The 17021-nt window shown below is 38.1% G+C and overlaps 1 protein-coding gene across 17 annotated transcripts in view; it reads right to left on the bottom strand.

Annotated features, from left to right (window-relative positions):
* Positions 1-4111: 4111 nt before the first annotated feature.
* The window catches only part of chd6 (chromodomain helicase DNA binding protein 6), a 75793-nt gene continuing 62883 nt past the window's right edge, over positions 4112-17021 (bottom strand). For all 17 annotated transcript variants that reach the window (XM_027147461.2, XM_027147469.2, XM_027147467.2 and 14 more), the window contains 8 exons: positions 15085-16962; positions 13611-13756; positions 13305-13520; positions 12721-13191; positions 12439-12624; positions 10284-10427; positions 10081-10185; positions 4112-7201 (listed from right to left, as the gene is read on the bottom strand). In XM_027147461.2, the coding sequence (XP_027003262.1) occupies positions 6146-7201; positions 10081-10185; positions 10284-10427; positions 12439-12624; positions 12721-13191; positions 13305-13520; positions 13611-13756; positions 15085-16962 (4202 nt within the window). In that variant the 3' untranslated portion in view covers positions 4112-6145. The remainder of the gene's footprint in view (positions 7202-10080; positions 10186-10283; positions 10428-12438; positions 12625-12720; positions 13192-13304; positions 13521-13610; positions 13757-15084; positions 16963-17021) is intronic.

Here is a 17021-nt window from a genome sequence, read left to right as displayed (position 1 = left end):
GTAAGCCAATGCAAGTAACCGTTTCCTTTACCAACCAATTTAGATGCGTATTTTAAGTGTGAGCCTTGTATTGTGTCTTGAGTGAATTTAAGCTTCTGTGACGATTTCCCAGTTAGGGTGTGATTAATTTTTGAGTTTCAGCTTGCCATTCCTTTCCTTCCTTTCTCTAATTTCTTCTTTCCAGTCTCTTCCTCCCTTTCCCCAATTTTAATTTCTTTTGTTTTTTTATTTTATTTTCATCTTCATTTTCTCTATTTCTTTTGTTTGTGTAGTTAGTTTTATGTTGTGTTTGTCTCATTCATTAAATGCCATATTTTTGTGCCAAATAAGTGATTGTCCTTGCAGCAACCTTGCAGCACTTCATGATATTTAGAGAAATACATATGTGAAAGTAACACTATTGCACATGTGAGAGACTGACTTGGTGAAGGGCAACAATCACTTAGTGAGAACTTTCTGGGAACCTTAAAAAAAGAAAAAGAAAAAGGATGTGGATCCAATTAATATCTTTATATCTGTTTGTAACACTAGATGACAAATTACAAAAATACCCAATGCTTTAACAAATTACAGGATGGTAAAATATAATGCCATTGGCTCTAGCTGAAAGAACAGTTAAATTGATAACCGAATGAATGGATAAAAATAAACAGCTAAATGAGAAAATAAAAATATTAATAAGATATAAATCAGAAAAACTTGATTAAAATTATTATATATCTAATGGTAAACATTCTTTTGTATCTAATGTCAGAGATAAACCTACAGTGCATAAGTATTAGTCAGGCATTAATTTAAAATGTCCAAAATGATTTATTGTGTATTGAATAAACAAATAGAATACATACTGATCATTTAAGCAAATTACCCACCTATAAGAAGTCTAGACTGGTTGTGCTGGACTCAATAGCTGTATAGCTGAACGGTTGTACCCTAAAGCAAAATACACAAGAAACAACGAAGATGACATTTCAGTGGATGTCATTTATTGTTGTATACTTAAACTCCTGCAATAAACCACCATTAATGCAATCTCTTGTTAAGTCATTTTTATTGCACAAGAAAAGATCACATACCATGGTTTTAATTGTGATTGGTCCACAAGGGAATACAGGAGCTATTTGAAAATAAAAATAAGAAAAGAAAAAAACACATCAACTTGTTACTGTGGGTTTTAGACCAAGATGACCTTTTACTTTTTCGTAGCCTTTTTCTGCAATGTACAATGTACTTGAGAGAACTTGCAGAATTTATACTTGGTGAACAATGGCTATTACCAAATGAGCTGTGTTCTGTTTTACTTGTAATCAGAACTTCTGAGCATGCATATAGCCTGTTCTCCAAAATTATAAAACAAATTCCAATCTCAGAAATTGTAACTGTTGAGTGTCAATATATTCATTATGACCACAGGGCTCAGATTTAGGAAACAAAGAACCCACTTGTATATTTATGGTATAATGTGTGTTGAAATGTCAAGCATTGGTAGGATTGTACTAAGCACAACTCTTGAGTTTCAGTGTGCATATATACTGTGTGTGTGTTTGTATGTGTGTGTAAGTATGGTATGGTATGGTATGTATGAGGATAAAACCTTGGCACAGCTGAGGGGCACTTGAATGTAGGGCAAGACTTATATGTAATTTTTTTTCATCCATTGAAAAGAAAAAAGAAAAAAAAAATGTATTATAAACTTACCCCAGACATATAACCACTGCCCTACAACAGTCCCATCTGAATACCTGAATACAGGTTTGTGTCTAACATTGAATTATCAGCTTCTAGGACATTTCTACTTGTATATGAAAGGTTATAAAGGATAACACATTAGGAGAGAGGAAAATTCCGTCTTTTCTGTTGGGAAAACACAAACACGATAACGGGCAAGACTATGGATTACAACAGAACAAACAATTATTAAAAAATAAAATCTGCCAATTTAATAAATATCAATAAAGAAAGGATAATGAAAACACACATCAGTTTTACCATAACAAACAAGTAGACCTTAGGTCTGGACCCATATATTGCATATTCTTTTCTGATTTAATTGTATAGAAGCATGTTGACAGCATCCAAATCTATGTTTTCAAACAAATGGTTGATTTTAGAAAATTAATACACATAACGACATATATTCAAAACACATTCTGTGTATATACTTTGCTTTTCTGAAGAGTCTTAGAAAAGGTAGAATTAAATGAAATGATAAAGCAAAGCTTAAAAAATACATGATGGTCTGTTGTGCTTCACAAAACAGTTTCAAGGGAGCAAATCGTTGGTTACAGCAAACTTGTGGGGGAAATTAATGTGTGTGTTGTTGAGGAAGCTTAATAAGTCAAAGACTAAAATTTCCTCCACCCCATGGCATTAGCATTTTCTCCATCAGTAATGTTCATCACATAGGAATTCTCTCGGCCTGTACAGTTTGTTTCCATAGTGTGGCTGGCTTTTTAAACCGTTTGAACAAGCAATTAGTAAAGTTACAATACTATTTTATGTTTATTACATACTGCCAAATTATTATTAGTTTATTGCTGTATTAGCAAGAAATGATTAAGTGTACAGAATACTGAAGTTTCTGGAATACTGCACTTTTTTTTTTTTTTTAGTTTCTTTGATCAGTGCCACACAGCAACATATGGTCCTCTCTGAAAGTATTGGAATAGCAGGCAAATTCCTTATGAGAAGACATACAATTTTTTCAGCTTTCATATCCTGATATTAAGCCAAAATAATCACTAAGGCATCTTTGGTGCAAAAAAATATTTAAGTTGCTTAACAAATTTAGTTGGAAATATCAGGAAATGAACGTCGATCTAGCTCATATTCCACTTTTGATGTCAAAACCAAACAAATTGGCCTTGCTGATCCAATTCTTTGAGATTACATGTAGTAATAGTCAGAGTAAAATAGTGAAACTAATTCGATCAGCCATAACATTAAAACCACTATCAAGTGAGGGGAATAACATTGATTACCTTCTGTCACCAGTCAAGAGGTGCAATATATTAGGTTTAAATTTGCTGTGTTTGTAGCCGGAAAAATAGACAAAGATTTAAGTGGCTTTGACAAAGGGCAAAATATGATGGCTATAGATCATCTTCAAAAATGGCAGGTTATGTGAGGTGTTCCTGGTGTGTAGTGTTTAGTACCTACCAAAGGTGTTTTAAAGAAGAATGACTGATGAACTAGTTGCAGAGTCATGGCTGCTCAAGTCTCACTGATGTGCCTGGGGAGCAAAGACTAGCCCATTTAAACTGATCTTACAGAAAAGGTACTGTAGTACAAACTAATGAGAAAGTTGGCACTGATAGAAAGTTTTCACAGTGAATCACAGTATCCTGCATATGGGTCCGTATAGCCACAGACTAGTCAGAGTTCCTACCAACAAAAGCGCCTACAATTCTTACATGAGCAACAGAACAGGACCATGGAGCAATGAAAAAAGGAGGCCTGGCTGATGAATTGCATTTTGTTTAAATGGTAAATGGTATCAGGTAGCACTATAGAAAACATCGATTCATGTAGACATTTCTTTGACACATACTACTTCCCAAACATTGCTGCTGAACAAATGGACTTCTTCTTGGCAACGTTATTCCTCTTTTCTGACATTTACCTATTCCAGCAGGTTAATAAACCCTGCAACACTGCAAAATTCTTCAGGAATGGTTTGAGAAACATGACAAAGATTTGAAGATGTTGACCTGGCTGTTAATCTCAATCTGATCAAGCATCCATGTGATGTGCTAGACAAATATGCCTGATCCATGCTGGCCCTATATCACAACTTACAGGATCTGCTGCTAATATCTTGTTAACAGATACTACAGCATACCTTCAGAGATCTTGTGAAGTCCTTGCATTAATAGGGCATAACTGTACTTCAAGCACAATATCAGGCAGGTGGTTTTAATATTATGACTGATTTTTTTTTTTATTATAATTTTGAATCAATTTTTAAAGTTTGTGCATCAGGATAAAGACTGATTCTTAAACAGTGTACTAGACAATTTGTAGTGTTAAAGTAGAAATGTAATTTAGTATTTTAGCAGATCTACTTTATAAATGGCCCTATATAAGGAAAACATGCACAGCTTCCAGCCAATCAGGTATTAGTATTTTCTGTGGCTATAGTATAACCTTTAATATACAAATCAACACCTACATGAGCTGTTGTTAGGGTAGTAAGAGCGCTTCCCATTCCAAAACACAGACATCTTAACATATACAGTCCAACATGAAAATATAACAAATACTATGAGTGAAATGCTAATTAAGAATTAAGTCAATTTCAAATGCTAAATAAGCATTTTCAATAAACTGGTAAATGAAAGAAATGCCTAATGAAATATTAAATAGCATATTTATATTTGGTGATTGCTGAGGCAAAAAAAGATGATACAGAGTTCTAAGAAGTGACAAGGCAACGAAAAACGTAATACAAAAACAAGACCGAATATAAATGAGAAATATAATGTTCAGGTTTACATGGATGAAAACTGTCCTCTGCAGAAGCAGATGTGTATGTACATGTGTCCACACAAACAAATGTCTACACAATAAACAGAAGAAATAAGTAACACATATGACAGAATACAGTTCCAGATAAATATTCACCATAAGGAACGTGCAAAAATGTTTTCACATTAAAAACAAAGTTAAGAAAGTGAATTCAAGAAATGTTAGGCATAGAAAAGTAATACAACCTAAGGAACTTAAAAAGACCCTGCTGTGAGATATGGAGAGAAAAATCTGTCAACAAAAATCTTGGGTGTCCAACTAGTATACAATATGTGTAGATACAAGAAATACTAACACTGATTTACAGTTTCTCCCAATGACATAATAATGATAAAAAATAGTGTGCTTTTAAACAAAAGTAACAGCCATATACAGCTATATAAATTTACAGGTTTAAAAAAAAAAAAAATCTCAACAGATTCTACTCTACACTATTTTTAGGTGCATTAGGTCAGACAAAAGCATTTAAACAAATCCTTCTGCTCCAGAAACTGTTTCTCATCAACTCTGGGTCATTTTACTCTATATGTAGGGCAAAACACAGCCATGATATCAGTTAACATAGAAATGTTAATTTCACTAATGGTGGAAGTTCCAACACAATCTTTAACCAATGGCTCTATATCTACACTAAGAGTTGCTCGGATTCACTAGGAAACGACACATGAACTCTTAACGTCAAATCCACAGTCACTCTGCCCTTACTTGAAATTATTCTCACAGCATATTCCATCTGTGGTGTGTTAGAAAGTAATTAATTTACTTAAAAAAATGACACTGGACATTATATTGCAACTCCATGCCCATTAAAGTTTTTGGATTGATCTTTTTAATTATAAATGTTAAGCACAGATTTCTTTTCTATTCTTAAGGTTCAACTGCACAAATTTTTCACTTTGCATTTATGCTAGCTTTCTACTGATTCATAAATGTTTGCTATTAGAATTTAGCAGCAGGCAAATAGTAATGTGCAACTAGTGTTGTCCATCATATGAGAAACAGCAGCAATTCCACTAATAATCCACCCATGGGGAGTGGGCTTTAAATAAAAATGTTAAATGTTTTCTATGAACAATCTAATCAATTCATTTTGTAATCAAATGAACATTTTTATTTTTTTCTGTAACCCTGTAAGCACCATAAATTAAAGACAAGAGTCAGGTATCACTGCAGCCATTTTCTGACTCTCCCTGGAACTCAGGAATTGTGTGTGGATAGTATCCAGTAAGAAAAAAGAAAAGAAAAACAGAAAAAAGCAGGATAATTTTGATGAAATCCTTTGTCACTTCTAAAACTGAGCTAAGTGCCATACACAATCAGAAGAGATCAAGTGAACCCATTTTCCTCATTGTCCATTTCCATGATGCAAGTGTGACATCTTCACATAAAATGTGATGTTGTATTGGGTATTCTTGTGGTACTGAAATGTGAGTGTGTACATGCTGACACTTTATGGTAATTTCAGCAAACTCTTGGAAAGGGGTATGTCAAGATTTCACCTGTTTTTATTCTGCAGCAGATCTATAAACATTAAGAAGTTGATAATCAAATTTCTTTACACAAACTTTTACCAGCACAGCACATAAAGATAGTGTTGCTCATTGGAGAGCAGAGTCTACTAAACATCCTGTGTTACATCCAAGACATCTTCTTTTGGCACAGCCATGCTGAAAGTTTTCTTTACCTCCCCTTTTACTTCCTCTATTGCTTTGGCTGCACTGACCACAGATGAAGGGTTGCTAGCATCATCACTTGTATCCTTACTTGTGTCTGAAGCTGGCAAAGATTCTTCCAGACCACCCTCTTTATGCTTACATGCCAGTGTTTCTATATCCTTCTTCATTTTCATCTCTCCATCCTGCATCTCCAATAAACCATTGTCTTCTTCCACCACTGCATCATCTTTAACTTTCTTTTTCTTCTGCTTAGTAATTCCAGTGCTATCTGATGCTGATGGAAGTGCCATAATACTACCATGGGGCAGGAACATGTGGGGATACAGTAATCCATGAGGCATTCCTGGGATCAAAAAGGGGTTGAAAGTCAAATGGCTCCCACTGCTTGTAATGCTAGCAGAACTGCTAGTAACAGTTGGGCAGGGAACAGCAGGTAGCATTTTTTTCTCGTTCTCTCCAAGTGTTCTCTCATCAGTACTAGGCTCAGGACTAGCTCTCTCTTTAGAAGCTGATGTGCTGGAGCTGACTGCATGGGTAGGGCTTAAGGCCACAGTGGCAGAGGATATAGAAGTCACTGTTGCCGTGCTGGAAGAGCTGGCAGCTGTGGTTACTGTGGAGGCTGAAGCATTTAGTGACTGGTTTATCATTCCACTAACATGAGTGCTATACATGGGTGGTTGCACTGACATACTATGGAGCATCATTGGTAGCATACTCAGGCCATTCTTAGAATCTTCTCCTGGTAGGGCTGTAGCCAAACCAGGTGGAAATCCCATGAGCCCACTTATTGGAATGCCAGGGACATTGCGTAGGTTGGATAAGTTAACCAAATCCATGCCAATTAGCCCATCATTCATAAAGAGTGGTGCAATGCCTGCCGGAAGCTCAGGAGCTTTAGGCATCTCACTGCGAGGTCTTCTGCCTCTACGACGTGTGCTAGGATCTCGATTCACTGGTTCACTGAGAATCCGGGTGAACTTTCCTTCTGGAAGGAAACCCTGAAAAAAAACAAAAAGAAACTTTATAACATTCAGATAAGACTCAGATAACACTGATAGGTTGGGTACTTAAATCAATTCTACAGTTACTGATCATAAAGTAAATGTTTAGTTTATCATATATAGTGACACCTATAGGTGAGCAAATAAGTTAATTTCTAATTGTCATGTGACCAGGTTTTGTGTTGGTTTGGTACAGTATATACAGTTAGCTAGAAACGAAAAAATTATTGCTACTGCCAGTCAGGCTTTTTTGAATGGTTTGAGTATTTCTATAATTGCTGTGACTCTCCTGTGATTTTCATGCATAATCTCTACCATTTACTCAGAATTGTACAATAAAGAATCCTGTGAGTGGTTCTGCAAACAAATGACTTGTTGATGAGGTCAACGGTGAATGGACAGACTGAACAATAAGGTGACAGACTGACAGAAAGGCTAAGGTAATTCAATTACTCTATATTTTGGTGAGCAGAAAAGCATCTCAGAATGCACATGTCAAACTTTGTGGTGGATGGGCACAACAGCAGAAGACCACATCGGGTTCCCAGTTCTGTCAGCCAAAAACAGAAAATGTAAGTTGGTAGTGTGCATGGCCCCAATGTGCCTGTATGCACTCCCAACATGTCTGGCCATGCTCCTAATGAGATGGCTAATAGTGTCCTAGGAGATGTTCTCACAGACCTGGATCACAGCATCAGAGAACTCCTGGACTTGTGGTGCTACTTGGTGACTTCGGCTGCTCTGAAACATAATGTTCCAGAGGTTCTCAAGTGGATTCAGAGCTGGGGAATGTGAGGGCTAGTCAATGGCATCAATGCCCTTGTCACCAAGGACTGCCTGCACACTCACTCCCACTGCCATGCATCAGAAGGAACCCATGGCCCACTGCACCTGCATAAATTATGACAATGTTTCTGAGGTTTTCATCCCGGTAGCTAACAGTAGTAAGGGTATCATATTCCTCCCCAAACCATCACTGACACATTGTGAAACTAGTCATGCTGGATAATGTTGCAGGGAGCATAATTTTCTTTATGGCATCTGCAGACACTGTCAAAATTTCTGTTACACATGTTCAGTGTGAACCTACTCTCATCCATCAAGAGAATGGGGCACAAATGGCAGACCTGCCAATTCTGGTGTTCTATGGCAAACGCCAACTGAGCTACATGGTGATGTTCTGTGAGCACAGGCCCCATTAGTGGTTGTTGGGTGCCACCCGAATGGATTGTTTCTGACAATTTGTTCAGAAACATGCCCAGCAGTAGCCTGGGCATGTGGACAACCTGTGCAACCTGACTGGGTTGTACGAACTGCCTCATGTAGTGAAAAGGATCCTAAAAAAGACACAAATCTTTTAGAAAAAATAAGGAGAGAGCAACTGTTTGTGTACATCACCTACAAAACATCCCTTTTTGGGATTGTCTTGCTGTTGCCTCTCTAGTGCACCTGTTGTCTGTCATTTGCACCAAAGAAGCTCAAACTGATTTACAATCACTTCCTTACTCGCTAGATTGATCTCCTAGAGATTCAACTCACTTGGTGTTATACTGTGATGGTTAAAAGTTCCCTTAATTTTTATGAGCAGTGTACACACAGTTTGTGTGTCAGCCAAAGCTGTAGAAGCAAAATAGGTGGTATGTGAAATAAATAAACATCCCATTTAGAAACATATACTATTTATATGTGCCTATTGCAATAGATTGTATCTATTCAATTTATCCATTTTGAATGAATGATGCAGCAGGTGCAGTTTAAAGAGCAGTATTTATACCACCCAAGGACCGGCTTTCGGTCAGTAGAGCGTTCAGTGTCAGAAAGGGATTAAGTGGCTAAATGACGAACCTTCGTCCAGCTGTTGTCCATGGCTCATTGTTGCCAGAGGGGAGCAAATAATTTCAGGCATTATTCACAGCAGCGGGCAGGGCTACAGTGAGTCTAATCACCAGCAGCTACAAGAGTGGTGACCAAGGCAATGTGTCACAGCACACATTTCATCGCAGCCTTCTGTGCTTGGGCCTGCATAGCCAACAACCCAGCTGAGTCCCCACTGTAACTGCACACCGTCTCCAACATCTCATGAAATTGGCCCAGTATCAGTGAGATTGGACTGTGGATGATTGAAATCAAGGTTGCCGGTGGATCACGTAAACAGCCGAGCATGGAAATGCTGATTACAAAAAGAGGCTATGGCACCTGGATGCACTGTTGGGCAAACACAGGCTTGTGGTCGCGAAGTTATGCTGTGGGCAATGTTTTCTGGGACACTTTAGGCCCCATTATTCCAATAGCACAACAGCTGACAGCTGTTAAGTATCTGAACATCACTGCGGACAAAGTGCACAAGTTCATGGCAACTGTGCTCCCTGCCGGTAATGGCCATTACCAACAGGATAATGCGCCATGCCACACTGCCAGAATCGCAGTGTGGGGTAAATTTCCGTTAGTGCCTTTGCCTCCAAATTCACCTGATATTAAACCAATTGAACATTTGTGGTTCCACATGAATCTCAGTGTTGAAGCAGTTCTGTACTGAGGATACATTTCTTCCAAGTTGTTAATGCAGGACTGATCACCAGTTACCTGGAACTTTGCTGCACAAGAGGTGACAACAGATACTGAAAGTCACAGATATGTAATGCTGATTCATTTTTTCTCAATAATTAAATGAAAAAAATCAAATATTTTTTGCTCATTTGTTTGATTATGTTCACTTTGTTTACTTTTAGAAAATCGGATGATGTTAATACTTATGCAGAAATCTAAGAAAAGCGTTCTAAAGGGTTCACAGAATTTCAAGCGAGACAGACAGACAGACAGACAGAGAAAGAAAGAAAGAAAGAAAGAAAGAAAGAAAGCCAGTTCACAAGACTCACTGAATGCTTCACCACATCTGCCCAGTCAGGAGCCACAAAGTATTCTATGTTTGCATCTAGCCACTGTGAGAGCTCCTTAATGGCAGGGGCCATTGCACCACCCAGCTAAGAAGCAAAAATCAGTATGATCAGTGGCATCTCACATTGTTCATATAACATAGGAACAGAAAAAAAATAAAAGGGCACTTATGTACAGTTCTTACCCTGCGACCTGTGTTTCTGTGTACTACTGGAACTCTCTCTTCACCAGTCAGGGATTTCACATCCAACTTGGTAGGGTCTTTACAACGATGCCTCCTCTGCTTTGGACGATCAGCAAAACTGTGCAACATGCTTGCAGTCTGAGACTAACAGATGATGATTGAATTAGAACAAGAACAATTTAAACTTGTATGTTTTTTTGGCAAACAACTTCTCAATTTGCTTATTTTGAAAGTAATAATTAAAAAATGGTTAACTATACTGGGTAAGTATGGGTCACGTTACATAAGTCAAATAATTCATTTTGTTTTTGCTATACAATGAAAATATCTCAACTGGGTTACGTTTGGGTGAATGACATGCTCAGGCTAAAACCTTTCCCTTATGAGACTGGATGCATCTTTCTTTTTTTGGCAGACAATATGGACTTAGAAATTAATCCTGCTGCTACCATCATCAGTAAATATTAATGAGCATGTTCCCGAAGCAGCCATGCAGGTCTAATTTTTTTTTCTTTACAGCTTACATAATGATTCTGTCATCAACTTCTGTTGTTTTCCTTGACTGACAGATCTGATATCTGGTTCTTAGTGCACCAGTGGTTTATTTCTTTTTCAGGACATTCCACATTATTGTACTGCTATGCCCAATGATTGTACAGTGGCTGCAATCAAGTTTACCCCATTTCCCAAAATGGCATGCCTATGCTCCAATAGGTCTTAATGCCCAATTCATCCTATCTAACAAGTGCTTCAGAGTGCTTCACTTCTTACTCATGTTGTAATTTGTTCAACACATCTAGATATGAATATCAGCAAATAAACCTGAGCATGTGATCTACTGTCTCATATTCTTTTAATCTCAAACCTAAATGTCTTTTGGCAGCAAAAACAAGAGAATTTAAATTTAGGAGGATTTTCACTTAATAAAAATATTAAATTGTTACAGTATGCATGTCTATATATTAAAGGACAATCCACATCACCTACTTTTATTATAGAACACCTTTTCTGTTAAACACAAAATACATTTCATTGTTAACTTATTCACATTTTTCCTTACTCAGAACCTCAGTTCCAGCCAGACTTTTGAACCTCTCCTTTTTCATCTCGTGTTCCTCATTTCATGAGACCGTAATGCACCCAGTACAGCCTCCCTTGGTGAACAGATCTTGGAGTATTTAAATAAAGAACGATTCTTGGAAAGGTACAGAAAAGAGTAGGGCTTTCAAGTTTTCCTGTGGACAAGGGGACCGCCATGAGATTTCAAGTCTCATGAAATTAAACTGACTGAACTACTAAAACTACAGAAGCACTAGAAAGGTGTTGGTAAAAGCAGCTAGCATGGTAGTTCTTTACCAATCAATCACCTACATGGCTTTTGTAGTTTTCATGAACAAGATATCAAGATGCAGCCAAGTTTGGAGAGATGTCCTTTATGTTTGGCTAGAATCAAGCATCCCAGTTATTTGCAAAGCTCTCTGTTTACCAGTCAATCTATCCTCACCCAAGGTCAAGAGATGTGGGTAGTAAATGAAAGAAAAAGGTCACCGGTACAGGTGGCACAATTGAGTGTGCAGTGGCACAATTGATCCAACTGCATGGTTGAGTTCCTGGGCTTGCTCTCCATGATAGGATGAGAAATCATGATCTGGGGAAATTTTGGAGCACAGCCATTGTTCCTCTACTTTTGGTGGAGCCAGTTGAGATCATTTGAGCACAAATTATCAGAGTGATATAGGTCTCCTGTTCAGCTCCCACTAGATATTCCCAGTTAGCTTGTAAACTAATGGGAACCACCAGGAGGAGAATATTTGTTCTTGGGGCCTGTCGCAATCTCAACCATTGCAAGGGTAAGTGAACGGAAAATGAAAAAATTAATGAAAGAAAATTTTCTGAAAATAATTACATTCATAACATGCATCTAGGGAGATTTTCAAGACCAAAATGTAGAATCCTCATATTAAAATAGATATAATACAGAGACAAAACAATTAGGTGGCACTCACCGGATACCTGTGAATGTCATTGTAACACAAACACTCATATTAATCTTTCATTCACTGTTAAACACATTAGTATGTTTGGGTAAAATATTCCATTAAGAATCTTACACCATTCCTTCACTTTCAGACCCCATTAAAGTTGTGTGACTGACCGTTGAAAAAGCAGGAAGCTCCATTCTGTAGCTTGGGTTCTGTCTGAGCCATTCCATTAAGCCTTTACTGGCTGCCTCTCTATCAGCGCTCATGGTTAATGACTCTGAAGAAGGGGAATGGGTGGGGCAGTCAGGCTGAGAAGAGGTGGAGGACACAATGGGGTTGTTGTTAGTCTCTGGCTGCCCCTAAAACAAACAAACAAAAAAAACAACCTCCTTTTACCTTCTCAAAAATGACTGACCCTCATATATCAAACGAACAATCTTTTTAATCTCCCTTACCTTTGCTTTAGTTAAGTTTATGTCCCGTTCCTTCATCAATTCAAGGTCAAGTGTTTCCACATTTCTCCTTCGACCTCTTCTCCGCCTCATTATTGAATCATCATGACGAAGGCTACCATTAACAATCTGCCCTGTAACAGGGTGTACAAGTCCTGCTTGCAGAATACCTGCCATGTCCAATCCTATTAAGCCCTCCATGGAGCCCAAATTAGGCATCTTGTGAGGAGCTGATTGGACTGAGTGGGTCACGTGTCTCATAGATTCGACCTCCCTACCAAACGCAATTTCTGTTGGCTTAGACAAATCCATGGCAGCTTCTTGCCAACCATTTAGTAGGAGGGTACCCCCATGGTGGGGAATGCCAAGTTGAATTTTTTCTACAAGATTGATTGGTTTGACCTCCGAGTTAAATTCAAACCCACACTTAGAACGCTTGAGTTCAGAAAGAAATGCAGGTGTTATTAACCGATCCTGGAAATAATGGGAAAGAAAGAAAGGGACATAAATGTTGTAATTTTATAAAATAGCATGCTCTGTCATTGTTGTGTCTTTTATTTCACATTTACAAAGCTGTAACCAGTTACCTTGTGTATATGGGAAATTGAGTGTGGAATGTTCAAACTGTGGTCTTGAGGTAGTGATATTCTTGATGGTAAAAAACCTGCCCTTTGCTGGGCACTGTTGGACATGGAGGTGCTGATGCCTGATGTGGGAGATTCGTACTGCTGACTGGGGGCAGGCCACTTCCCCTTTAAAATAGCTTGGCAGATATTGTCAATGCGGTTGATGATAACTCTGTCCTGAAAGAGCAGAAATGTAATAAAGTGTTAAGGTTTTAAATAAGAACACTGATTAAATAGTGAAACTATCAACTAAATGACTGCACAAACCTTGGGCCACTCAGAAAATGAGTAATGGGCTTTCTCTTGTAACAGCCGAGCAATGGTTGGTTCCTTCGGATCACGAAGACTGCCTGCCACCTCACATATGGATGGATTAAACTGTGGTGCTTCAACATAACTATCTCCCAATAAAGCTGAAGATGCATAGACAAATAAGGTTCATAGATACAAAACACAACACCAGTATAATGGGTATCATACAACAGATAAAATCACTCTTACTCAGATTTTTGCACAAATATTCCCTTTGCTTCTCCTTTTTTCATGTATTCTACTTTTACTATGTTACAGAATGTTGAAAAGCAATTTAAATGTCATACTGTGGATGGTTGTTATGTGACAAATAAAATGTGAATTTGATTAAATATTGTTATGAAATACTATTACAAGCTAAAGTTAGTGACAAATAAGTTACAAATAAGTTAGATATTTTGTTTGTAAGTAGAAATAAAATAAAGTTTAAGATTAAGATTTAAAAAAAAAAAAAAGAACAATATTTTCTATGCATAGCACTTCAAAAAACATTGGTCAGATCAAGACAATATTTGAGATGTGTCAGTCCTTTGTACCATCTTAATGCTGAGATCTAAAAGCTTAAAGCTTTAGAAAATTCTGAGATCACGATGCAACCACAACTGGTTGAGTTGATATAGAATGACCCTACTATCAAAGGTACACTAACATAGATATTATTGTGCAGATGGAGGAGGTCACTCCAAAATGTTTGAATATATTATACTATGAATAGTTTTGGTTCTAAAATCAGACTGACTGAACACTTGTGTCCAGATAACACAATATATTCTCTATTGTGGGACAGATTCACTAAGTCATGAATCTGTCAATTTCCCAATTCTTTACCATTATGTTGCTTAGCAACCAAAGTTTACATCTAACCAATATTATCTGGGAGGCTAACTATTCTCAGCAGAGCAAGGACAGTAAAATGTTAGTGTCATGGAAATTGTTTCTAATCATTATTTCATCGTTATTTGACATCCCTCTTTGTAGTTATACGTTACAAATCTAAAAATGTCAAAATTTAAAATTGTGCACTAGAAAACAATCCACTAGGCAAAGAAAACAGCAGACTGAATAAAACATTTTCACTGTTATTGTCATAACCTGTGTCGAATTATATATGAGCAAGTGATGTTTAATAAAATCCTACTGTTGTGCATTTGTTTTTGCTGTTGTGTTATTTGATGCTATTGCATTTTAGGGTAGCCCTAGTGCAAAACTGGGCAAGAAGAAACACCTAGAAGGCACTTGTTCCAATATCTCTGTGTAAATAGTTTAAATGAAAGTGCATAGCAAACAAAAAATGTTTGGTTAAACTTGGATGGTGACAAAGTGTGTGTGATGTACTTTTTATATATAATTTCACCACAAAGTTTGATGTTTGATTGGTGTCCAAAATAACCAATAGAAGTTAAAATAGAAACTGGAAAATTTGCTGTACCTGTTGCCTTTGTGTCCTCTTCCTTTATCTCATCTTTCACTTCCACATCAGCAGCCTGTTCCAGGTGTGGGATCAGTGTGGTGCTGTCAGGTTTGGGTTTGACCTCTGACTCTGCTGAACCCAAGAGTAACTCCTGTTTTATGTCATGGTCAGCATCAGGGTCTGAGAATACAGACTGATCAGGTTCTGGGGTGGGAAAGGTGGATAACAAAGGAAATGACGAAGGCAAATTGTTGGGGGAGAGTCTGGGGTTGGCTGGATTATTCTCTACTAGTTCCAAAGAATTTTCAAGGGGTTTTCCAGAAGCTTCTTTTACCAACAGTTTTTCATTCAGGACATGGGGGGATCCTTCAAGTAGTTCTTCTAGAGTCCCTTTGCAAGGTATATCATAAGGTTCTGTTAAGGGCACTTTATCTGGCTCCAGTAGGAGCTTTTCACAAGATTCTTCTAAGTACACTTGATCCTTCAGCTGTTCCTCACTTTGTATGGTGCACTCTACCTTTAAAGGTTCCAAATGATTTTCCATCAGCGTTTCTATAGAGGACACATTATTTGCTTTACTTTCAATGTCCCTCTTATCAGTTTCCAAATTACTATGGCTGCCTTGCAAGATTTCCTCTTTCTGAAACTGATATTCTACATTTTCTCCTCCGTCTTCTGAACTAGGATTACAATTTGTTAGGTCAGGATCACACAACTTTCTTTCTAGGTCCTCGCTAATGGACCCCGGTTGATCAATACCTACATCTGAAAGTGCAAGAGGTTGGGGAGAAACATATTCAGGTGGACTGGCAGATAAATCTGGTTGTTCCATGGAAGGCTCTCCAGAATTTAGTTCCTTAAACAACATGAAGCTTGGTGCTAATGGTTCTACTTGGTCACTCTGTGAATCAGAACTGGGTATGCTTAAACATCCTGTAAGTGGATCCTCCCTTTCCTGTCCATCTTCAGACTGAGCAGGGTCCAGGAATTCTGTTTCCAGTGAAGTTTCCCCCAAGATAGGGTCGCCTTCATTGAAAATATCTGAGGTTTCAGCATGATCTGAGCTTCCCCATGGGGTTTGAAATTCATTTAGTTCGACTGAAGGGGCCATTAAACCAGTCTCCTCTGAGGAACCCTGTTCTCCCACAAGAACATCATTTCTAAGTTTCCCATCTATAGAGTCGGTCATGTCTCCTTGTGCCCCAGTAATATCTCCTTGCACATCATATGAATTTAGCATACTCTGACCAGCTGAAACGGAATTAAATGGAAATCCACTGAAGGGCTCTTTGCTAGTTTTGCTGTGTAGAGAGCCAGAGGCCAAACTTTCATGTTGTAAAGACCCGAGGTCCAAGGAGTCACTAATTGTGGGGCAGTCCAAGAAGCTTTCCCTAGAGTTTGCAGGCATAGTCATAGTGCTTTCTGATTCTGATGTTGCTACTGATGTTACTTCTGAGGTTTGGTGGTGAACATGTGCATGCATGTGCTGTTGTATTTGTGTGGAGTGCAAGAGGCTATGATACTCTGTGGGCTGTGGAGAATGGCACTGGCCCAGATAGCAGTGTTGATGAGGCAAGCTTGACAAGCTTGACTTTTCTTTCTGAACATAGTTACGGTAGGTCTCCAGGAAAGACAAATGAGAATCGTTCAATATGTAAAAGTCAGTTCGGCTAAGGCCATGCTTGGCTACACCAATGAGAAGATCACGATCATGTTTGCCACATTCCCACCAAACAGGCAAGTAAAGACTTGGACGACACAGCTTCAGTCGCTCCTCTAGAAGGGGGTGATGCAACACCTGCTCACGAACCTTTCGCATTAGCTCAATACGGTACAACGTGCGAGCAGCCCGTTCTTCAGTAATGGGTTCTATACATAGACTGGGGTCAACAAGACCTAGAGTGGAAAACAAATGTCATAAATATAATTTAAGTAAAGAAAAGCCAATCCATTCA

The sequence above is a fragment of the Tachysurus fulvidraco genome, chromosome 5 (genome assembly GCF_022655615.1).
Source record: "Tachysurus fulvidraco isolate hzauxx_2018 chromosome 5, HZAU_PFXX_2.0, whole genome shotgun sequence".
Classification (NCBI taxonomy): Eukaryota; Metazoa; Chordata; class Actinopteri; order Siluriformes; family Bagridae; genus Tachysurus; species Tachysurus fulvidraco.
Note: the sequence above shows the minus strand (reverse complement) of the source record. Positions and strands in the feature narration are given on the sequence as shown.